At 29.2% G+C, this 26,426-nt stretch overlaps 1 protein-coding gene across 1 annotated transcript; it reads left to right on the forward strand.

Annotated features, from left to right (window-relative positions):
- Positions 1–2,326: 2,326 nt before the first annotated feature.
- On the forward strand, positions 2,327–24,447 carry LOC123538452 (complement C1q and tumor necrosis factor-related protein 9B-like). The gene is made up of 2 exons (XM_045322562.2): positions 2,327–3,595; positions 23,102–24,447. The coding sequence occupies exons 1-2, from the start codon at positions 3,334–3,336 to the stop codon at positions 23,542–23,544; spliced, it is 705 nt and encodes a 234-aa protein (XP_045178497.2). The 5' UTR covers positions 2,327–3,333; the 3' UTR covers positions 23,545–24,447.
- Positions 24,448–26,426: the final 1,979 nt, after the last annotated feature.

The raw sequence follows: 26,426 nt of genomic DNA on the forward strand, positions 1-26,426 counted from the left end.
TGTCATAATATGATGACCGGGGTCATAATATTATGACCCCAGGTTATCATATTATGACCCCAAGTCATCATATTATGACCGAGGGTCATAATCGGGGATCATAATATTATGACCGGGGGTATGTCACATCACTTCAGTTAGGACGAAGAGTAACCTCGATAGAATAACGATCTCGTGGTCATCTTTCTAAGAAAAAATGAATGACCCATTTTCTATGAAATACTGACTTAGTAAAAAAAAATAATGATCGCTATTATAACCCTATTGCCTAATTGATCTCTAACTGAATATAAATTAACGGCGGTAACGTAAGAAATCATTCTATATACTTGTTGTTTGTTAGTTGTTGCCCTTGTTTCTGTCGCCACATTGGTATTAGACTATATAGACTCTACATGAACACGTTTCAAACTTGATCTAGATATCATCTAGAAAAAATCATGTGACTCAAGTTTGGTGAAGATCGCGTCAAAATGTGATTTCTAAAGCATTCACATGATTTTTTTCTAACATTTGACCTCGTGGCCTAGTTTAAAACTCACATAACCCAGTTTCAAACGTGACCTAGATATCATTAAAATAATCATTTTGACCACGTTTGATGAGGATAGAGCCAAAAATGTGGCCTGTAGTTAAAGTGGCTGACGTCGGGCGACGCCATAATGGTCGAAAGAAAAGATAATCATATTGCCATGATACTCGCTATGTATATATAATGAGACCTTTGGTTTATTTTGTATGTTTCAGATTTTTCGTATTCCATTTCTTTGCCTAGCAACGGGCTTTTTTGTGCAACTGGTGATCATTTAAGAATTCTTTTGCATGAATTGCTTATTCTTTTTGTGTTAAATGTTTTCTAAAACCACATTTCGAATGCTCGTGAAAAGGGAAACAGAATCATAATTATGAGTTTGATATTGATAGTTCCATTATTTTCACTGTACGGGGCGTTTAAACGTAACAAAACGTGCGATTTTGGGGTTGCAAAAGCATCACTGTACAAAGTTTGGTGAGAGATTTGGTCTACGGAAAATGATTCAAACCGCTTGTCACTTACAGTGATTTTGCTTAAATATTTGGTTGGAGTTGCAGAGTGGTTAAGGTCGTTGACTGACTCCTAATCCAGTGGACCGGGTTCGATTCCCGGGCGGGAAAGCTGGAAATTGTGAAACACATGTTTCCTACTCAACTAGAGGAGTTCTGGTAAGCAACCCAGACATCCTCGCCGCCTGAAAACTAACCAATTATGGCTATCTAAAAGAGGGCGTTAAACTGATTATGAATAATATGAATATGAACAAATTTATGAAATAGAAAATAGGGGTCTTACCGTGATTTTTCACAAACAGCAATTACATTAAGATTTTGTAACGTTGAAACTTGTGTTACGTCGAATGACGTTTAGGCTACTTCAATGATGCGCGCGATGCAAATATTTCACGGAAAGACCCGAACCCCCTCCCCCACCCCCACCTTTTGTTTCATAAACTTGTACGGGTTCGGAATTTTCGTAGCAAAAAGACTGCGTAAGTCGTTACTAAATTGATTCGTTTTCCGTCGACCAAATCATTCACCGAAGCTACTCTAAGATCAAAAGAATCGCGCATTTTTTAAAACATTTAACGCCCATCATAGTGACATTTTATGTAATTTCCAACCGACGTCAAAGAATAATATTATGACCGGGGTGTCACTATTCTATATAAAATAATGACCGGGGGGATAAAAAATAATTACCGGGGGTCATTATTCTATGGAGGTCAGTTTACAACGTTACACCGGCTGATTTTTGCCAGGTCTGTGTATGAAATAAATCCCGAAGAGGGATTATGACAGGACTGCAACTTAAAAATTACAGACAAAAGTCTGTAATTTTCTTTAAGGATGTACGAGCGGTTTTTTTTTCGGGATATCCGCCATTTTGAAAAATGTTTCTTCAAATATTGCTTTCTAACAAAAGTTTTGCCAAAAAATAATGTTAAATAATTAAAATATTGCTAATAATGTACCATTTAACCAAAGAGATTCAACTTTTTGCGAAAAAAAAAAATCACCCTTATTTTTGGCTGGCATTTACCTAAAACTGACGTAAGAATTACAATGGGGCAGGAGTAGGTAATTTCAAATACCTATTAAAGTCGATCAGGTTTGGTTTTGATATTTTCCTGACTGATACATATAATAACAAGCTACAATTGAGATAAAAAAAATCAAAATAGCACTTTATATTATCTAGAAAACATAAATTAAAACAAAAAGAACAAAAAATATCGAAAATCACCAGTTTTTAACAGTTTTTTCTTAATAAATCTCTTAGATGCAAGGTGACCCCAACTTTTTTTCTTTCCAATATGAAGCAATTTTGTGTGTCATTAAAGCTGCAAAATATTTTGAAAATCTTAGCGTCAGCATTTCTTTAATAAATTTAAATACGTTTTTTCCATTGAAAATAAAGTGGGTGGGGTAATTATTTCAACATGTAAAATGAAAGAGATTTATATGTGATATTTATGCTTATATAATACTGACATCACGTTGTTTTCATATTAACCTGTAAGATCCAAAATCCCTATAACATTAAATGCGATATTATATGCTTTATAATGTACATGTACCACCATTTTTCAGTTTTACCAAATTTAAGAAATGCTTTAACAGTGGGTGAAGGAAATGCCCTAGAAAATTAAAACGAGTTCGGTGACCTATGTTTTTTCTGTTTTTTTGTTTGTCTTGGAAATTTATGTTCTTCAAGCTCACAGAGTATGAAAAATTTCTTAACGTTAGAAAAAATTCGGTCCTACATCCTTAAGGTGATATTTAGGGCACACTGTCCGACTTTGGTGAAGACCTTCGATTCGGGATGCGGGATTACACAGGGTGTAATTCCCCTTTAAAATCATGCCTGTTTTGTTATCTGATTTATTCAGTCACATAGATCCTACATAATCCGTAAACTATTTTAAATACCAATATTAAGTTCTACATAACGATATAGAGTTCGGTTTAAGACATTGACTTAATAGCGAATATTTATACACAATGTATTCAACATGTAATACGCTCTAACAATTATAGTTCTATCTTTAGCTCATCGATCTACCTACCCATTATCATATTTTACTAGATACTTGATATATTTAAACATTTTGAGGAAAATATAACTTGAATTTCGCTGTATTGTTCATTAAAAAGGAATACTTACTACATTCAACAACGATCGTTGATTTTAATGCACCATTTTAGAAAATAAACCATATTTTCCTATGGACCTTAACATTGCGTTAAATTGTAGTAGCTCACAAAAAGGTTTTACTTGACGTAAAATTGTTCAGGATGTCGAAGTTAACTTTCTGTTTCGTTTTTCTTGCTGTTGCTCTTGCTGTTGGTTGTTACGTGCTTCAGAAATTAGTGGATCGTATGATAGAAACGAGACTTAGAGTGGAGGAGATGGCGAAAGATTTGAAAAAGAAAGAAGAAACTCTTTTGGCGAAGTTAGAAAGCCGTGATCTTGAAATGAAGCTCTTGTCAGATGATTTGAAGAACAATTTTGAAGAACGCATTATGTATATTACGGAGAAAGTTGATAATCTTAAAGGTACAAGTAAACAATTTCTTTGTTACAGTACGATTCGCGGAAATTATAATTGTAAATATGTAACATTAGTCACATCTTAGTAATAATTATGAAAAACACTATGTAACTGAAGTACATTATAAGATATTCTACATTTAGATAGGCACATGTAAATGTCTTGCCCTTAACGGGACGAAGATTGCTGCTTTCAGAATTCGTTAAGAAATGAGAAGGGTGTGCATTTTAAAGAAATGTTGGGTGGGTTAGTAAAACATTTATTCCTAAAAATAAATTGATAAAATACCGATGATCAGCAGTAATATTCAGTAGTTTGTGGATAAGGATGTGGTACCATATGCACGGAATAAGAAAACAGAAATCGTCATGTACTAATAAGAAAATAAGTGCAACGTATTAAGCTTTAGTTTAGATTATTTCTGAACCAACAAGAATTACAGAAACTACTAGTAGTCTGTAAGATCATGTTATTTGTAATACTTCTGAGAAAATTTCCCAGTCAGGAACTATCCCTGTTGGAGTTAGTGATCACTTTCTCATTTTTTGTAATCGAACGTCGGTTAAGATACCCACAAAGAAACAAAACATTGTTAAACTGAGATCTTTAAAAAAATCACCATAAAAATAATGTCTATAAATTGATCAGTGAGATTGGGATGCTTGTTTTTAGCAAAAGATGTAAACTCGGCTTTGCTGGCTTTTAAAAACATTTTCTTGAAAGTATTACATTCTGTTGCTCCCATTAAAGAAATTAAACTTAAGCAATCTACTGGACCATGGATGAACTCAGATATTATTGACCAAATTAAGCAAAGAGACCTCTACTTATGCAAATTTAAAAAGAATTGCCGTAAAGAAGATTATAAAATGTCTTGTAAACTAAGAAACAATTTACAAAGGGAAATCAGAAAAGTAAAATTTTGACTATTTCTCTAATAAAGTTGAAGTGAACAAATTTTGTCCCAAGAAGTTTTGGCAAACTTTAAAATCTCTTGGTTATAAAAATAAGAAGAATTCATGTCCAAACATAATACTTAGAATTAAAGGTGAAAATTGTCATGACTCAACATCTGTTGCTAACCATTTTAATGAATTTTTCACATTGTTAGCTTCAAAATTTGTATCTAAGCTTCCACTTGGAAAAACATATATACTCTAGATTCTAGTATTGTTAAAGATTTCTATTCAAATTCTTGCACGAATAGGTAAACTTTTTACTTGAAAACTGTGTCTGAGAACTTTATATATAAAGAACTTTTTAATTTAAATGAATGTGAAAGTACAGGTCTTCACGGAATACCTGCTAGATGTTTGAAAGATGGTGCTGATTTTTAAGTTACCTGTTACTTTTATTATGATTATGTCAATTGTTGAAAATACTGTTTCTGATGAAATGAAATTTGCCAGGTTTGCCTTTGTACAAAAACATTCTGAGATGCTTGCAGTTCTGCACTGCACTGTTTTGTCCATTATAACATCTTGTAGGAAAATGTACTTTGTTTAAAAGAATTGAAGTATATTATTATTATTATTATACCAGATTTGTTGAGCGCCCTTTTAATATGGAATATACGTTCAAAGGCGCTTTACAATTAAACATGTGACACCTCGCAGATATGTAGGAAAATAACAAAACATGACATATGCAAACACAAAAATGAAACTGAAACTGAACAATTTGATTGAACGACTTTTTTTATAAATGATATATTCAATGGCGTTGTACATAATAATAAAAGATAATAGTCATTACAACAATATCATAAATGAACAATGACAATATTTACAGCCTTAACAAACAGCCATGACCGCACCCCCACCCTTAAGGTCGTTTTACCCCTATTGCCAATACCAGTGCTTTAAACACCTGGTACGCCCAGACGGGCTGCATAGTGGTTCAACCTGCCTATATAAGGAAAGAACGACGACGTTACTTGCCAAAACTGACATTCCATTAAACCAGTAATGTTTAAATTGCCATATCTATTTTGTTTGTAGTCCGATTTTCCACGAGTTCATATATTTCATTAAGCGCTTTCTTTGATACAGTCACATGTTGCATATCTACTTTAACACCAGTAGAAAATGTATTTAAACTTTTTGCATATTGCATCAACTTGGAATAAGGAGTTCTGTACCCGCCGATTTAGCTCTAGTGTTCTATGTTATACCTAATGGTTAGATTTTACCCGAAAACGCGAACAGTTGACAAAATGGGCATGAGCATTTACTTCTGTCTAAGAAAGTGTGTTTTAGGTGTATTTTCGTGAAATGAGGACAGATCTAACACGAAATAAGTATCATTTACCAGCATAATTTCAACCAGTGTTTTATAGTTTGGATGTTTATCACTCGCTGATGACGTTTCATTGAAACTCAGAACATTATTAAATTGAGACATTCACACTTTTTGTTGGCGAACATCTACAGTGTGTGAAGCTAGTATAGAACTACAACATTTTGAATATATTTGCATGTTTGTGATGAGTTCAAATATTGAACATCAACGTATCATTTTGTGAAATACATTTTGCTATTTATATAAGTTATAGCATTTTTGCGACTGCTTGTTTTCGCGTATATGGACAGTTAGCAAATAAAGCGAAAGGTGTGCCTTGCGAATCTTTCTGATTTAATATTAGCACTTTTGTAGGTAGGACAACCCTTTCCCGTGACTTTGAGCCGGCACTGGACAAAACCATTCTCATTTATGACAACAATTTTACAACACTACTGATGACTTTGTCCTAACTGTTCAAAATCCAGAAAGAAATTTTGTCCACTTTATGTTTTAAGCAGAAGTAGCGTTGTCTGCCATGGCATTTTAAAAGTTCGACTTTCTTTGTTGTATCTGTTGAAACAACGGAAGAGGTTTTAAGTTGAATAAGAATTGTTCCATTCTAGATCTCTTTTTCTACATATCGGAAGTAGTATAAGAAAGGATGGTGCGAGGACATATCTGACCCCACTTGACATATGACCCTTGACCTAAACCGACCAATGCTGGACAATTAAAAAAAGAAAAAAAAAAAGATTTTAACAAATTATTGTTAAAACCTATAGTAAAATAAAGTAAATCTATTTTTAGTAACGTTTACAATGTAAACGCCTATTTTTAGTAACGTTTACAATGTAAACGCTTATTTTTAGTAACATTTATTTTTAGTAACGTTTACAATGTAAACGCCTATTTTTAGTAACATCTATTTTTAGTAACGTTTACAATGTAAACGCCTATTTTTAGTAACGTTTACAATGTAAACGCCTATTTTTAGTAACGTTTACAATGTAAACGCTTATCTTTATATTTGAAATACCGTGCACAATGTTTGTGTTTATTTATAGTAACGTTTACAATGTAAACGCATGTCAGTTCCGTTCAAGTTTATTTTTAACATTAATGGAATTTCTTTATGTCTATACTTTTATTTATAGTAACGTTTACAATGTAAACGCATGTCACTTTCATATATTGTTCAACCATACATCGTCGAATGATTTCAGTTGTTTATACAACATATTTGATCTTATTTTCAATATGCATGTTCATTCGATACAGGTTATACATGTTCATCCAGTATAGATTCATCCGATACAGATTCATCCGGTATAGGTTCATCCGATACAGTATTCGATGCAGGTTCATCCGATATGTATAATCTGATGTAACTACCCGGCAAAAGCGTAAATGTTACTTCTGTAGATTCTGAATCGTTATAAGGATGAATATCAAACATTGTTCCTTGTGTTAGATAAACTTTAATTTTTTTCTTATAAATAGATATTAACCGATCAGTGTCAAAGTCCTCAGCTACTATATTTATTATATTACTGCCAAATATACCAAGAATTAGATCATCATCATCATACCACCGCCTAAATATAAACTGCGATATTGGGCTTTTAATCGGTTTATCCGGTTCACCTATGGGCCTGGCCCCCGTTAATAAAAATTTAATATCTATTATATACATTCCAGTTTTTCTGGCCGCAAACACACCATTCAAAACCACATTTGGTACAGCTACATTATATTGTTGGTTTATGTGTATAAAATCTTTATAATCTACGAAAATTCCAAATCTTAAATCCATTCCATTTAAATAGTTCAGATCATCCATACCTTCATATGTTGAATGTATCCAAGCACCAAGACGGTTAAAATACTTTTTCATTTTTACATATGTATAAAAACTGTTATATTCAATAAGAAACACTTCATGTCCCACTTCCTCTAGCCTTTTTTCTATTTTTTTGTCTTTCTTTTTAAGTTTAAGAATTATTTCAGCTAAATCATCAAGTCGTTTTGTTGTAGCAACTTCAGAAGCAGATAAATTGTCAACAACACCTTTTGTTCTAGCTAATTGTGTTTCTTGTTTTAAGAAAGCATCTTTTACTTCTATAATTTTTTCCCAATTATTAGAAATTTTTTCATCATTAGTGGTAATTTCTTCAACATTAGCGGTTATTGCTTTAGTATTAGCAGTAATTACTTGGGTATTAGCAGTGATTGATTCTCCTTGTTTAGCTGATATTTCAACTACAGAGTCCAAATCATTTATTATTTTTTTAATTTTATCATTAAATTTATCATTAAATTCATTAATATCTTCTTGTAATAAACCTTTAAGTTTACTTAACTCTTTGTACTTGCTATTGTGACGTGCATCAACATTATTAATCAGATCTACAAGTTGTTTCTTCAAATTTTCTAGCTGATTATTAACTGTGTTAATTGCTTCAGTATTAGCAGTAATTGCTTCAGTATTAGCAGTAATTAACTCTCCTTGTTTAACTGATTTTTCAACTACAAAGTCCAGTTCATTTTTATGTTCTTCAACTTTAGCATTAAGCTGCGTCATATCTTCTTGTAATTTTTTTGTAATATTACTTAAGTCTGCATACTTTAAATTATGACGGTTGTCAACAATACTAATCCAATTTCGAATTTGTTTTTTAAAGTCATCTATTTTAGAATTAATTTCTTTTTTAAAATCCTCTAATGCTGTATCATGATCATCACCTCTTTGTGAAGCTGCCTTTTCCAATTCAGATTTATATTCTGCAAGTTTATTTGAAATTAATTCTAATAAATCTTTATGCTTATTTTCAGTTTCAGTATTTAGTTTATTTATTTCTGTTCTGATTTCTAACTGATACATATTTTGTAACTTTTTCTCAGCTTCAATAATCTTGTCTTTTAGTTCTTCATGTTTAATCATACTATCTTTTAATTCTTGAATTTGGGTGAATAAAATGTTTAAATTAACTCGAAATACTTCTTTTATGTTATCATCTGTCAAATCTGATTTCTCTTCAAGTTCTTTAATAGAATCAACCATAGCTTTCATTTCTTCTTCAATTTTACCTTGTAATTCAACTATCAATAATGAATTCTTTTTAAAATCTTTTGTTAATTCTTCAATATTCTTTACTTCTGCTTCTAATGTCTGTTTTATACTTTTAATATCTTCAAGATTATAGTCATCTATTACACTTTGAACTTTTTTATACACAAACCGTCTTGAAACTACATCGGTGGATTTATCTGGATTTCCTAAGTTGATTATTTTATTACCTCCCATATCTAATGCTCTGTTCATTGTGTTATCAAGTTCCTTATTTCTGTGAAGAAATGATTCCATGTCCTTTCTAAGCTTTTTATATTGTTTTTTAGTAGCATAATCACTTAAATCAATATCAAATTTAACTTTACTTACACTTTCAGTTTCACTTATTTGTTTTACATCATTAAAAACTCCCATTATATATTACCAGTAAAGTTTTTTCTTAAAAACTTCCTTGGTTTGTCAATATATAAGAAATCATATTTTTGATTTGTTGCATTAGCAAATGAATCACGATCTATATTTTGTTCATTACAAATCATATCATTTTCTCGTTTACCCGGACTTTCAAATAAAATATAATGCGAACAGTTAATTCGAATATCTTTTGGTGTTTTATAGTAAGACTGACTTAAATAAATAACACAACAGTTTTTGTGACGTCCTTGAATAAAGTATTTTGTTATTTCATTTTGAACTTTTTTATCTTCACATACAAAATCATCAAATATTACTACTTTTTGTTTTTCTGATTCAAGATTCTCACAAGGTTCAATTTGGTTGGGATCAGCTGAACATTCAAGTATTTCATTAGGATCTACTTTAATTTTTTTTGCAATTTGGCTTAAGTTGTTGATTAAATCTTGATATTTAGATTGTTCTAAGTTTTTAGCATACAAGTATAATTTATCATAATATATAAGAGGTTTTCGAAGTATATGCATTAATGTATTTGTTTTTCCAGATCCAGAAGATCCACATATTAACATTCTAAAACATGAATCTGGCATAAAAGGATAAAATTGTTTAAAGTTATCGGATTTATCACTTTTTATATCATAATTTGGAATTTCCATTTATATAATATTACATTATTTTACATTATTTTACAATATCTTACATTATTTTACATTATTTTACATTATTTTACATTATCTTACATTATTATATAAATGCAATCAAAACTTAATGAAATGATAATAAGAAAAAAATTAGTTGGGCAAAAGATGAGAAATCTTAGAGAAGAAATAATGAGAGAAAAAATAAGAAAAGCTACAAATCGGGATATGTATACTGAAATTTATAAACCAATTACTGAAAAAATAGAAAGTCAAAAAGAACAATTATCAAGTCAGTTAAAAGCATTACCTGGAATTAAGGAGCAATTAGCGTTACTTCCAGAACAGTTTGCTGATAAGATACATGAAATAGAAAATCTAAAAATGGTGACAGAGTTAATGGAAAAACCACCACCTCCGGGACTACAACAACCATTATTACCATTAAAAGAAGAAATGGGAGCAAGACCAAAAGAATTTATAGTTGATTTTAATAAAGAAATTGATTTAGATCTTTTAGATACAGAAAAATATAACACACCACAAGAAGTGTTTGATTTTTTTCACACTGAATCTGAAAATCTTGATGAAAAAATGACTAGGGAAGAAGTAGAGGATATCATAGAAAATGTATCAGAGGATATAAAAAAATTGGGTAACAAATCTGGTGCAATAACTAGAATGAAAAATCCCACAGATCTTGATTTAAAGCAACAGAAAGCAATTAAAGCTAAGTCGGAAAATTATAACAAATATAGAGACGTACTCATTGATATTCTAAAAACAGGAAAAAAGTATATGGGAAAAGGAATAAAACATCATAACCCATATAAAGTTTTACCAAATGGACAATATGGTAATTTAATTATTAACTTAAATAAACTTTATGGTCAAAACAAATTAATTGCTAAGGATAGAATAACTGGAAAAGAAGTAATTAACACTAAAGTAGATAATGATTTGATTGATTTGATTAATAAAAGATATAACAATAATAAAAAACATTCAAATCATTCAATAAAAATATTTAAAGAATTAACAGAAAAATCAGGATTACCTATTAATAAAAGATCTATGAAATTTAAAAAAGTAATTAGAGGACAAGGTTATGACGTTTGTCCATGTAATCCAAAAGAATTGATTAATGACTTGGAGTTAATTTGTGGTTCAATTGATGCTGGAAATAATAATGAAGAACTAAAAAATGAAGGTATTAGCATAATTGATGAACTATTAAAAATGAAAACATTGTTACCAGAACAACATGAAATGTTATATAAAAATTATTTTTCTTGAATATATAAATGGAACAAAAAATAGTATTAAGTTCTGAAACAGTTAAAGATAATAAAAATAAACCGAGTGATTTTACAATCAGATTTAGTCGTTCTTTAATTTTAGATAAAAATAAAACTTATGTTGTTGGTTTGGATAGTATTAACACTATGACCTACTCTTGGCATAATATTAGTGATGAATATGACAATAAAAGAATTCGTTATCATAATGGTAAGGATTGGAAAGATATTATATTTACAAATGGTTCTTACAGTTACACAGATATTAATAATTATATTAGGGAAACATTAATAAGTAATGATGATTTTGAATTTAATAAATCAGAAATTGCTCCAATAAGTTTGGAATTTGATTTAAGTAGTTTTAAGATTTTGATTTCAATTACAGATAATTTTGGATTGGATTTGGAAGTATCAAATTTTCATACATTGCTTGGATTTGAGAAAAAAAAATTGAGAAATACTGAATGGGGAACTACAACACCAAATATAACTAACTCTGTGGATACAATTTACATTCATTGTGATCTTATTGATAATTCACTTGTTGATGGTAATTTCAGTGATATTATTTATGCTTTAAGTACTGCAGATTTAACAAGAGCTTATCCATTTACAAAAGAACCACAAAGAGTTGGATATTCTGAAATTAATAAATATATTATAAATTCAATAAGAATATATATTACAGATGTATTTGGTAGAATAATTAATTTTAATGAGGTTGAAACAAGTTTTACACTAATTTTAAAAGAAATATGAAATTATAAATTTTAGTTTTATATAATGTACAAAAAAGTTTATGACAAAAATAAAGGAATATTTATTTATGTTGATGCTCACACAGGAAAAGAAATCATACATGGAACAGGTATCTTTGATACTTTAACGAAATTGTTTTCAAGCGGAGTTGCATCTTCAATTGGCACAACTGGAAAAAAAGCTTTGGAAACAGCAGGAAAAGCAGCACTTGAAAGTGGAACAAAAAAGATTGGCACAGAAGTTGGAAATTTAGCTGCTGATAAAATTGTTGAAAAATTTAAAAAGAAACCTGCTCCGGCAGTTGGTAATTTAATTGCCAAGGAATTACAAGAAAAGAATAACAGTAAAAATAGTAAGGAGGAGGAGGATATTCATATGAGAATAAATAGAATATTGTCAGGATCTGGAACACGTAAACGTATTAACAGATTAATTTATAAAAACTAAAGTTTTAACTTTAATAAAAAAAATAAAATAAAAAATAGAATAAAAACTAAAGTTTTAACTTTAATAAAAACTAAAATAAAAAATAAAATAATATATAATATATACATGTTTAGAACGAAACAATATTGCGAAAGATATGAATTAACTCCTATTCAATTAGATACAGCTTTAATATCTGTCCTGGGAAATAATGTTAAGCAACAAAAAAACGGATATCACTTTACAATTAATGATAGAAGCTCATATTTTGATTGGTTTAATGGTTATTTTGAAGTAAGTTTTAAAGTAAATAAACTTGCTAACGGTGGTGAGTATGCTGGTAACGGAGATGGAGCCCAAATTGCTCTAATTAATAATGCAGCTTCATTAATTGATCAGTTAGTGGTTAAACAAAATGGAAAAATTGTATATGATTGTAATAATTTATACAAAGTAATAAATGTAAAAAATTTAGTTGAATTGTCTGAAGATTATGCAAAATCAACTGGAACAAATGAATTTATTTATTTAGACGTTAACGCTAGTGCTGAAAGCAGAAAAGACCAAGCTACATATAATTCGGGGTTTGCTGTTAGAAAGGATTTAATCGAAGGTGGTAAAGAGGTAAATGCTAAAATTCCATTAAATAATTATTCATTTTTTCAAGGTTTAGAAACTAATATTATACCTCCAAGTCAAATTCAAATAACACTACAGCTGACAGATGATGATGAATTAATTTTTAGAGCTAATACTGCCGATCCTGGTAGAGTAATTGTAACAAAATTAATTCTATGGGTTCCACGTTTGATTTTCAATGAATTTGGGTTTGATCTAATTACTACTGAAAGATTTACAAAAGCAAGATGGTCATACCTTAGGGAAATGATGACGCAATCAACTGATACACAACAAAATAATATAACCTTTAGAATAACAGCTGGTGTAATAAAACCACAACATGTATTTGTTTATTTACAACGACCTGATAAAAGTAATTCACAAGAACATAATCCACATTTGTTAGATACATTTAAAATTAATGCAGCAAATGAAAATTGCATTTTGAGTTCTTGTCGTCTTGAAGTTGGTAATGGTGTTTTTTATCCAGAAACAGAATACACAAGTATATCAAGAATATATGATGATGTAATTAATTATTATTATAAACAAAATAATAAGACTACTGGAAGTCTTTTAAATAGATCAAATTTTTATAAATATTTTGGATTTATTCATTTTAACTTGGAATATAAAAAGGAAGTAACTACAGAAGATCCTAAGCATATTACATTAACAGCTAAATTAAATATTCCACCGGCAGCTAATATTCGTGTTTACGCAATTGTATTATATGAGGAAACAGTTGAAATAAATACTATTGGAAATGAACTTGTTATTGTTTAAATGAACTTGTCATTGTTTAAATAAAATAAATATAAATTAAATAAAATAAATATAAATTATATATAATGACATCAAATTATATTGAATATAAAGTTAACCTTACAGATGGACAAAAGAAAAATTTAGCCCGAGCCTACAACAACAAAATTCCACATACTTTTAGATTAAACTTGAACAATACATGGAAACTTTCCTTTACTTTTAACAAAAACACAAATTAATCAAATTAAAAAAGCTGTTGCAAATAATAAGGGATTAGAAATTACAATTTCAAAAAGCCAAATGTCCAGTCAAGGTCAAAATGGTGGATTTGTAGGAGCTTTGGCTGGTTTGTTAGGAAAAACAATTCTTCCAATGGCAGCAAAAATAGCTCCAAAAATATTAGCCCCTTTAGGCATTGGAGCCCTTTCTGGGCTAGCCAGTACTGGTGTTAGTAAAATACTTGGAAATGGTATGATTTCAGTAGCTAATGATAAGAGAAATATGATATCACCATATCTTACACCTAATCAAAGAAAGCAACTAGTAGGATCTGGAGTGATTAAATTAACACAAAAACAAAAACAAGACGGTGGGTTTTTAGGTATGTTGGCTGCTAGTCTAGGAATACCTTTGATTACATCTTTGTTAAGTGGTAAGGGACATGGCCAGGGTATACAGATTGATTCACAACGGAGACCTTACAGACGAATTCCTATAGTAAAAAAAAAATAAAATTTAGTAAAAAAAAAATAAAATTTAGTAAAAAGAAAATAAAATTTATAAACAAACCTATTTCTAACTTTGAAATTGAACAATGGGTAAAACAATTAAAAATTAAAAACTTTAGGGGTGTATTTAGTAGAAATAATTTACCAAAATTAAAAGAAAAGGACGAGTGTGGAATTATAAATTTGGACGACTCTGTTGGTCCTGGAACACATTGGGTTTGTTACTTGAATACTTTGTACTTTGATCCATTTGGACTTCCTCCACCAAAAGAAGTAATTCAGTATATACCAAATGTAAAAATACAACAATGTTCAATATCAAGACAAAACAAGTATGCTTTGTGGATATTATTGTTTATTTTTCATTAAAATGTTACAAGATAAAGTACCGTTGTATGATTTATTGTATAAAATACTAAAAATTAATAATGTAAAAGAAAATGAACAAACTATTATAAATTATTTTAACCAATAAGAACATGTAAATTAAACTTATTAAAACTGTTTTTATTTAACTGGAATAATTAATATAATGGGAATATTCAATAATATAAATGAAAAAGTAAATAAAATAGAAAAACAAATAATAAGAAAACCTCCATTGTTTTTAACATGTTATACCCAAGATACCGATGGTGGATTATTTCAATGGAAAACTGTAAATGCTAGTCCTGGTTTAGTTCAAAATGGTAATAATGTAACAATTAATTTTAATTGCATCTTAATTATTCTTGTTGATGCAATTAAATTAGATAAAGGAGAAGCTAAATTACAAATAAAGAATAAAGAAAATGTAATTCTTCAAAGTTATCATGTAAAAAATAACAGAAAAAATGAATCTATTTCTATTAATTATGCAAATGAATTTAAAATAAATGATGTTATTTATATTAATTCTTTAAATGTTATGAATATTCAGTTAACAATTTATGGTTCTATAATTTAAGTTTTAATTTAAGAGTTAATTTAAGTTTTAATTTAAGAATTAATTTAAGTTTTAATTTAAGAATTAATTTAAGTTTTAATTTTAAGAATAAGCTAATGTATCAATACCATTATCAAGAATATATCTTTTATCGTCATAACATGATAAAGATGTTTTATTTATAACATAACTGGAAAGATTGTGTTTATTAGAACGAATAACTTTAAAAGTGTGATTACTTTGGGTTGAATTAAACAAAGTATCTTTGTAATTTTTATGAACTATTGTTTTTTTAACAACAAGTTTTTTAATTCCTTTACATTTTTTAACATTAACTTCATTTTCTAATAAATAAGAATACATTTTACTTCTTAATCCGACAAATTCAACAATGGGAATGCCAGCAGCTTCATCTTTAAATTTTCCAATTACTTTTTTATTATTATCAAAATAAAATTTTGAATTACTATCGTAATCACTATTATCAAATAAATCTTTGTCCTTATAAAAATCCTCATATGCATCTTTGGTTTTTATTTCATAACATAATGAATCAGTGTCAGTGAATAGTAATTTACAATTACCCTCGTACTTTTCCTTAATATAATTATAATGAAAATCATACATTAAATATTTTGATAAATCTAGAATGCACATTCCAACATAACAAGGTCTGTTTAATAACAAACTTTCTTTTATTCTATGAATACCAAACAAGTTCTTGTTAAACATCGTTGAACTAACAAATGAAGGTTTGGCTATGTATTTTAATAAAATATTTTCATCATGTGTTAATTTAATATTAACCCTTTTGCGTAAATTCTCCATCGTCTTACCGAATACAGAATTGTTCATTAACTTAAAAAAGTCCTTTTCAAATGAATTTTTTGCTTTAGATCTTTTTTGAGTATTAAAATCAATATACTTTTTTAACCAAGGACTTTCATCAAAAGTTAATATTTTATGTATTTTTGTTACTTTTAACCCTAATTGTGTATATAGTTCAAGATTTTTAAAATGAACTACATAATTTTGTTTTTTCATTAAAGTTGGAACTAATTTTTTTACATTACTTTTTCCTATTTCAAATTCTGTTTTAATATTTTTACTATAATCAGAAAGCCATTCGTCTGGTATTTTTATTTTTTCAGGAGCTAAAGGATAATCGTTGTGGGTTTTATGTAATTCTTTTGGATATTCAAGATCACATTCAATTATAAAGTTAGTTTTACCTTTTGCAATTAATTTCTTAAATTGTTTTTCGGATATAAATTTAAAGTTTCCAGAGGGTAAAGGTTGACACATAGCCCAACCGTAAAGATTATTGGCGTCGAGGTACATAATGTATTTGCTTTCTTCTTTGAATTATAATCTTTCATATATTTATTGTTTGCTTTACTGTATCTGTTTGAAAATAACTATTCCCCCTCTAAAGTCCCTTTTCAATAAAAAGATACATATCAATATCAGTTATTAAATCTAACTTAATTCCAGTCATTTTTAACATTGCATCCCAAGCTAAACCAGGACTACTAAAATAATGACAAGGATCTAATTTGTAGTACTCCAAACATAGTTTTCTAAAATTTTCAAATACATCAGCTAAAAGTAATACGTCAGTTTTTAAATATAGATCATGATATTCTCTCATTGTTTTAATTTTAAATTTATTCCAAACATTTTTAGCATGTTCGTATTCATTATCAGATATGTGTGTTTCATTTAAAATTGAATAAAAATCTTCTTTAGAAGGTAATTCTGTTTCTTTGAACTTTTTAAATGAATCCATGTAATCATATGGATAAACACCTTTTGTCTTTAATAATTCAACACTTTCCCAATTAAATTCTTGAGATAAATATTTAAATTCTGGAATATTTTTTACTAGGTTATCCAATGATTGAGACATAAATTGGAATGAATCAATAAAGACCAAGTCGGAAATCATAAATGCCATATATCTTTCCATATTGTTAGGAATAACATTAATTTCATTTTTAAATTTTCCTATTTGTTGCATAATAAAATGACCGTCATAACCTCTTAAATTATGAAAAATAACAGGAATTTTATGTGTTAGTTTAAAATTAATATTACATTCTGAGTGAGCACTTCCTCTGAATTTTCCTGTTATATGACAATGGTCACGTACTTTGATTGAATCTTCTATATATTCTTTTTCACAAATATGACAAAACTTTTGTTTTTTAAATTCACTTTCATCTTTTTTAGACATTCTTAGTTCTTTGTTAAAGTGCTCTTTAAATATTTCTTTACAATATTCCTCTTCCTCAAGCATTTTTTCAATAAACTTGTAAACTGCATTAGGACCTCTATAAATCTGGGTTGGTTTAGTATATTTATCGTCATAACAACAAACAACTTTATAGCCGTAACCACAATCTATATGATTTTGATATGGTTCAGTAAATGAAGATTCAGTTGATGGTAAAGCAGTTAAAACTTTCTTAGTTATTGATTCAAAATCAGCATAAATTAAAAAAGGTACTGCTAAACCTTTATGATAAATTTTAAATTGTACTTTACTTCCCTCTTTTGGCATTTTTACACCTTGGATACCATTAATAGCTAAACAATTTGGTATGTGTTCATTTAATATTCTTTCTTGAGAAAAATGTTGCAGACAGCTTTTACAGAAGTGTTTTTTTATTTGCATGTTTTTGTTTGTTAAACATTAATTATTAAAGTCTTTTATCCAAACATAATGTTGGACTACAGTTCTTGAGGGCTTACAGTCATCATCAGTTATTTTATCATTTATTTTATCATTTATTTTATCATTAGTAATTAGCAACATGTCACAGTGTTCTTCGTATTGATATTTTGATATGTACAATGGATAAATACTATTTTCTTCATAACCAAATATATTAAATGATATTTCATTTAAAACTTCAATTTTAGGTATTTGATTTAATGTAACAGGAAACTTTATTCCAGTATAATCAAGATCGTTTATATGTTTTTTATAATTTGAAACTCTTTCAGAATGTTTTGTTACAGGAAATTTGTAAGCTAAATGGCACCATCTAAAACATTCGTTATCATCATTCTTTATATTTATTATCCTTTCATTGAATTTTGTAATGGTTTTGGTAATTCTAAATAACTTGAAGCAGCCAATGGACTATACTTATATCTATTTATATAATAAGCATCAACTGACTCTATTCTCCAGCCACTTCCTTCAGAAATCCAATTACCAATTCTATTTATTATTTCATCAAAAGCCTTGACGTAAAGTTTTTTATTTCGTTTGTGTTAATAATTTCTAAAGCCTTTGATTGAAAATAAGCTGATTTATATATTGTATCAGTTTTATCCATTTTTGCAAAAGTTATTTTAAAACAACGTTTATTTTTATACCTTTTAAAGTTTTAAGTTCAGATTTAAGTATTTCATAAGAGGGCGTTTATAGTTAAATATAATTGATTCTTTGGATCTTGTCTATATGTAATTTTAATTTCAAATTTCTTATAAAATTTTTTTGTAGATCTCTCAATTTCCATCTATATATTATATTTAGAAAATAAAATTCGTAAGCAAAAAAGGATTAAAAAAAATAATAAAATAAATAAAGTTTTAAATATCTTTAAGAAGAAATAAAATATTTTAAAATTTTTATCTTTTTCCATTAGTTTTTGATATTCCACATTTTACTCGGTTTTCTCCTTTGCAGCACATTGTTATTAACCCAGAATTAATACCAAGGTCTTTAGAAGCTGCATAATTGCTTTTATATGTTTTTCTTCATAGTATCACAGTCGGTTACAATAACTTTTTTAGGGTTGTTTCTAATATTATTTGGTCTGGGACAATCACATAACTTTTTAAAACTAGAGGTTTTAGTACTCGAGGGTACAGCATTTTCTTCTTCAGTTAATAGACAACCACAGTTCCATTCAAATAAAGTTCTTTTACGAAGATAAGGAAACTATAACATTTTTTAATTTATCAATGACATGGTTTTTATATTCATCGCTAACTTTTGATCAAGTTTTGATTTAATAACATTTCTTCTTTTAAGAACTTTCTTATATGAATTTTTATCTGGATTCATTATTTCTCCTAAAGTGCTAGATAATTTTGGCATAATCATTCTATCTACCTTTCTATTAACCATCTATATATAATATACTTACAGAAAAAAATCTCTAAAAACGCACCTAAAGAACATTTAAAAAATAGGTAATATTATCTATATCTTTTGAATAAGATTTTAAAGTCATTTTTTCTAAATTGTTATCAACTGTTAAAATTTTAATACCTTTTTGAAACATTCTGTTTAACCATTCTTCGTGTAATTTGTGTAGTTTTTCTAAATAATCTAAACCAACTTTGTTTTTTTCCGTTCTGTTTCTTTTTTGAAGTCTTTTAAAACATATTTCTGGGTCGGTTTTAACATAAACAAATCCATCAATTGGGTTTTTTCCATATGGTTTTATAATATGATCAGTTAAAAAAAGATTGTATACTGCCCACTCGGGGTCATTTATAACACCATTGTCGTGATGTTGTTTTGTAAAAACGTTACTGTTAGTTAAATAACAACGTTCAAGGACAGAAACACCATCAAACTGTTTAGCAGAAGATAACATTTTTATATGACTGTTTAAAGTTGTTAGCTGAAAAGGAAATAAATATTTGGAAGGTTCTTGAGCAGCCAGTTCAAAAAGATTATATGAATTATAATCAAATCCATAACATTTTGCCATTCGTGAATTGGTTCTGGAATTATAAAAATTAGGATTATATTCTTTAATAATATCTAAAAAACGTACTTTTTCCTGATGCAATATTACCTTCAACTGATATAATTTTTCTCATTTTATAAAATACTTATAGAAAAAATCTTTAATTAAAGTTAATATAACTCTTCTTCTTTTTTACTTTTATATCCGTTAAGTTTAAATTCCTTCATATACGTTTCAAAAGGCATTGAATATTTTTTTCTTTCTGCATTTCTAATAGTATTGTAAAAAATCCTGAATAACTTGTTTCTTTCTTCTTTATTTACTTTTCCAATCCGTGCTTTTGTTATTAGTTGTTTTATTTTGTGATGATGTGCTTTTAAAATAAATTTCTTGTCGTCAAGTTTTAGTCTGTTAGTAAATATGGTAATTACTGATGGAACAGCGCCAGCAACTGCTACAAATATAGGAATAAGCTGGAACAAGTGCTAATGCAGCTGAACAACCAAAAACACCTGCTGTAATATATAATCCGGTACTTACTCTCCCACAAAATTTATAACTTTTTCTGTAAGCAGCAGCTAGTTTGGTTAAGTGAATGATTTAAATGATCTATTGTTTCTATTCCTTATTAGAAATTAAATTTTTATGGACCAAATTTTTATAATATATAATTTTAAATTAAATTTCTTTCAATTCACTAAATGGTACCCAACTATTAAATTTTTCATTGTAACCTTTCCATTTTACTAAAGCTTGTTTTTTCTTATAGTCTCGTCTAATAACTTTTTCTATTCTAAAAACTTCTTGTGTAGTAGGTAAAAGTTCTTGTTCATAAAATGAACCTTGAATTATTTCATTATTTAAATCTTTAATAGTGTACGTTCTGGGATTTGTATTATTAATTTTATAAATTATAAATATTTCCTCTGTCCAGTTTGGTGTATATCCTTTTTCAAAATGTCTTTTAAGTTTACTTAAGCGAACTCGATCACCAATTTTAAATTTTATTTTACTTTTTGGTATTTTTAAATCACCATATAAATTAAAGTAAACAGTACCTTTATTTAAGTTTTTACTAGCTTCGGTTGGTGTCATTTTTATACTAGAATGTTTTGTTTTGTTATATTTATCAACCATATCCTGCAACTTATCTAAATAAGTATAAGTATTATTTGCTGTAAAATATTTCCACATTATTCTTTTTAAACTTCTATTAAATCTTTCTATTACTACAGCCTTTCCTTCATTAAATGTATGATACATATTAATTTTATTTTTATTCAAAAATGATTCAAACTTTTTATTATAAAATTCTTTTCCTTCATCTACCCATAAATTTACTGGTAATCGTCCTTCTAGAATTATTTTTTCAAATGCTTCAGTAACAGATTCTCCAGTTTTATTCTTTAATGGAATAACCCAAGCATATTTACTAAATATATCAATAACGGTTAACAAGTACTTTACTCCTTTATTATATTTTGAAAAAGCTTGCATGTCAACTAAATCAGCTGACCAAGTATCATCAATATCATTAACAATCACTCTTCGTTTCTTAAATTTTCTTTTAATTGGTTTGTGTAATTCTTCTGCTAATTCATCGCTCCATGTGATTCCGGGAGTATACTCTACCCCCTTTTCCCGTTTTTTTACTTTTGTTTTTGTCCCAACCCAAGTGTGTATTTCGTTTTAATTATAGGTTTCACAACTAAATGTTTTGTAATCTTTTCTCCAAATGTTTTTGATTTAGTTTTATTTAAATTGGAAAGCATTTGCTTATCACATGTACCCTTTTTTACACCACTGTCATAGCAAAAGTCATGGTCCATACATACTGCATCCAGTTCATTGACAGGGGGTCCATTATCTAGGGGATTTCCTGGCCCACAATAATTATATCCTGGAAGTGTTAAACCTTTCTTAGGTAATAAAGGTAACATTGCTTTGTGAATATCTAAATTACCCCCTGTACTTTTAACAAACTTTGATTTCATTTTTCCACAAGATGAACAAGTAGCCTTTATCATTTTTCTCCCGTTTTTTGTTATAACATAATAAGGATTTATATTATCAGTTAATCTTCTTTCTTTCAAACAATATATTTTATTTTGTAAACTCATCTATATCAAATGTATTTAAAATTATTTAAAGACTAATAATGTAGTTATTAATTGAAAATAAAATCAAATACCTTTACATTTTATCAATAAAAATAATCTGCCAAAAGTTTGCCAAAAGTTTGCCAAGTTGGCAGACATTGTCACATTGCTGCCACTTGGCAGAAAAATGGCAGGCTTTTGATTGGTTGAATTTGTGTTTGCCAACGTTCTGCCAAAAGTTTGTCAAGTTGGCAGCGACTGCCACATTGTTGCCACTTGGCAGGATTTTGGCAAATATTTGGTGGAAGTGTTTAATCATATTTTACTATAGGTTTTAACAATAATTTGTTAAAATTTGTTTTAAATTTGTTGAAATTGGTCAGCATTGGTCGGTTTAGGTCAAGGGTCATATGTCAAGTGGGGTCAGATATGTCCTCGCACCATCCTTTCTTATACTACTATCGGACATAAAATGAATAACTAAACTACATTCTACAGCTCTCCGAATTGCTTAGATTTTTTTTATTTTCTATTATTTTCCCAGTTTCGGAAGAATAGAAACGAATCTGGAAACATGTTCTTTAAAACATTGCTTAGCGATTTGAAGTATTCGGAAAATCTAATAGTTGTATACAACGCTTAAAGGGTCGTAACCAAGCATAAAATTGAAGACGTTTCTGCATACTTTAACTCTTGTAAATGTATTACAACAAGATCACTACAAAGCCATGCAATAACTATTGCTGTTATATTTTTTACAGGAAAGGTTGAAAACGTTGAAATTCCAACGGTAGCTTTCAGTGCCTTCAATCCCGCTTACAGAAATTTAAATACGCTAGATGTATTAATTCTCCAGTCCGTCCACATGAACGAAGGAAATGGATATGATACTAAAACTGGTAAATTTACAGCACCGGTACGCGGCCTGTATCAGTTTACGGCGCATGTTTGCAACATGTTCGGATACGTCATACATTATGCTATTGTCAAGAACAGTGAATGGATTGCCGCAAGCCAGCAATTTGAGCAAGCCAATGAAAATAACAATAGATACGCCAGCTGTAGCTCAGTCAGTGCTCTTATGATGTTGGAACGTGGTGAAAAAGTATGGATTATGTGTACGTCCGGATACACTAACCAAATACAGATTCATGAAGATACGTATCGCCGAAACTCGTTCATTGGTGTTCTTCTTCATAGATGAACTATTGTGTCTCAATGTTTAAGAATCTTTTAATATTCATTTCGCCTTAACAATAAATTTCCGCAATAAGTTCTGTTCATGCTTCAATGTTCTTGTAAACTATCGCAAATTATTAAGCTATATTTGACTTTTCCTAGAAGATAATATATAACATATATTTTCAAACGCATTTACTGAAGATGTGCGATTACCCTTGCGTTTAACAACCCTTAGCACGCTAAATTTCTAAAATGGAATGGTCAATCATTCAATTGGGGCAATACCATTTATTATTCGAAGGGGTGTTTAATGAAAATTTACTGATTGAATAGCGAACAGTGCGGACCATGATCTGACTGCACAGATGTGCAGGATGATCTTGGTCTGCAATGGTCGCAAAGGCAGAATCACTTGCCGCTAGCAGGCTAAGGGTTAAAGTTTACCAACTGATGTGGTGGAAGAGGCCTTACGACACACAGAAATGTATGTGTATAGACAGTTTCATTTAGTATTTACTGTTGTACTTAGCATTTGTCGTTACACTGATACAATTGATAAGAGCAAGTGTGCAAATTGTAATAGATTTGGATTTAATGTGGTAAAAGAAGAAATTCAAATTATACTTTATACACTTACATATAGAAATTAATGCCTGACAAGCTGAAGAAATGCTTGCTACGTTTACTTGTACGAGTTGTTTGAGAAAACTTTCAGTCTTTCTAACAGGAGAACTGCCTGTATGTAGTGTATAATAGTAATCGGTTGAAATTAAAAAATATTCTTGCATAAAAAACAACCTGTTTTACTAGATGTGGGTATGCATGTATGTCATCTATGTATGTCTTTCTTTTTATTTTTCAAAAGATGTGACTAGGCCGAATATTTATTCCTGCGCAAAAATATGTAATACAAGTATACATCGTCTGTTATTGTTTTTCTTTTTCTTTTTTTTTTAACATAAAGTATCTTCTTCTTAGTTGCAATCTAGTCCATACTGTTTTGCTATATTAGCTACCAATGCCAACTTGCAGACATCTTTTCAAAGGTTGTGACTAAAAACGGATCTGGTGCGCCAGTGACATATTACAGACTCCGGTATATACCGGATTCAAGCAATTTGAACGAAAAATACTTAAAATGTATATACATGTATTTTGTAACCATGGTGATACTAACCCTAACCTTTAGTCAGTATATTATGCTAGTTATACACTAAATGCGTGCTGACATGCAACAAAATGCGTAATTTTGCCCTGCCCTCCAATTGATAATTATTCCGGACATGCGCAGAACGGCTGCACCAGACCTGTAATTTCTAAAAGATTCGCCCTAGTTGTATGTATATACTCGTTCGCCATCACAACCAACACAATCTTTCTCCTTCCTGTTTGCTCTCTTTCGAAAGCACCATTCGAAAAAAGGCATTTTTCGCTGATAATCGTGAATGTAAGGAATAACACAAAGTGTATGCAATTGTTATTTTTAGAAATTATATCAACGATGTTGGAAGTGTCGCAACATTCCTTTAAATTTTGTGAGCAAATCAATATGATTTTACACAAACCAACTCGTAAGCAATTTATTATAATTTCATATTACATGCCTGTTTTTGTATCATTAATCTTTAATATATGCTAGAGAGTTGTTAAAATAATGTTTTATTTGTAATAATGAGAAATAACATACACACGTCAGATCGCGCGTGCAATCTTGTGTAGCTTTTAACAGTGTTGCACAAGTGCTTTTACGAAAATATGTTACCTTTCTATACAAAACACAATGTGAATTATACCCGTCTAAACGCTCAAAATAACATTAATCCTTTTTATTTTATTTTTTCCGGTGAATTATAGAGTTTTCTCAGTGAAATAAAAGTGATAATCCACAGTTTGAAACAGTTGATTATCATTTTTATTTTCACTGTTTTTGCCGAACTTGTTCCGGTTCTCCGTCGCAATCGAAGTCAAATTGTAAACCGGGCGTTATGAATTCTGGGGACCATAATGACAATGACATCGATAAAATGACGTCATTTGTGTTAATAAATATGCTTTCTGTTGATCTTTCCCGCGATTTTTCGACATTTTTATAAATTACGCAACAAAATAGAGTTTTACACATTAAATAAAAAGAAAATTTGTTTGTTTCAGTGAAATATCAATTTTATTTCACTCGTGAGCACCAAAAAAAAGTCGTTTTCACTCGTGGCTACGCCACTCGTGAAAATATCAGTTTTTGATGCTCACTTGTGAAATAAAATTGATATTTCACTGAAACAAACAAATATCCTCTATATATTAACATTTCATACTGTAGCTTGCTCCAAAGTTATTCTCTTTCTACGAGTAACAGAAAATCAAATAAATGTTTCACTATTCGTGACAGCCATGTCTTTCTTTATTTAAAATACCCTTAAATCCAGCAAAATAAAATAGTTCTGTCGATCGAGATTGATGTTTATCGTTAGAAAATATAGTTTTGTAACCTAGTCCAGTTAATAATTATTTTTAAACCATAATGTTTGTTTTATAAGACCGCTAGAATTACACCAGGTCAATTATATTTTAGACAATGTTCATTTCATATTAGCGTTGGTATTATTCCATGTCATTGTCGTAAGCAGTTACATACTATGGTTTAAAACAGGCTTTGGTTTTCATTCTACGATTCAGTTAATTAATGTTCATAAGTTACGTAAGATGTTCGTCAAAGTGGTGTCAATCGGATTGCGAAAGCTATCCACCTCAAGCTATCCGCAAGTATGGAGGTGTGGTTACCGTGGTAATTATGAACAAATTTTAGCAATATGTTGTGATCACATTGCCTATATAGTAAGCTTGTTCTAGCTTATGTTGCTATGTTACTCTAACTGACGTATGTTGTGATGTGCCTATGCCAATATT

The sequence above is a fragment of the Mercenaria mercenaria genome, chromosome 18 (genome assembly GCF_021730395.1).
Source record: "Mercenaria mercenaria strain notata chromosome 18, MADL_Memer_1, whole genome shotgun sequence".
NCBI classification, from domain to species: Eukaryota; Metazoa; Mollusca; class Bivalvia; order Venerida; family Veneridae; genus Mercenaria; species Mercenaria mercenaria.

Bases quoted from the DNA above. Each gene is read 5' to 3' on its own strand.
- LOC123538452 (XM_045322562.2), top strand. From the start codon at position 3,334: ATGTCGAAGTTAACTTTCTGTTTCGTTTTTCTTGCTGTTGCTCTTGCT. The intron at 3,596-23,101 runs GTACAAGTAAAC...TATTTTTTACAG, and splicing joins GAAAGTTGATAATCTTAAAG to GAAAGGTTGAAAACGTTGAA.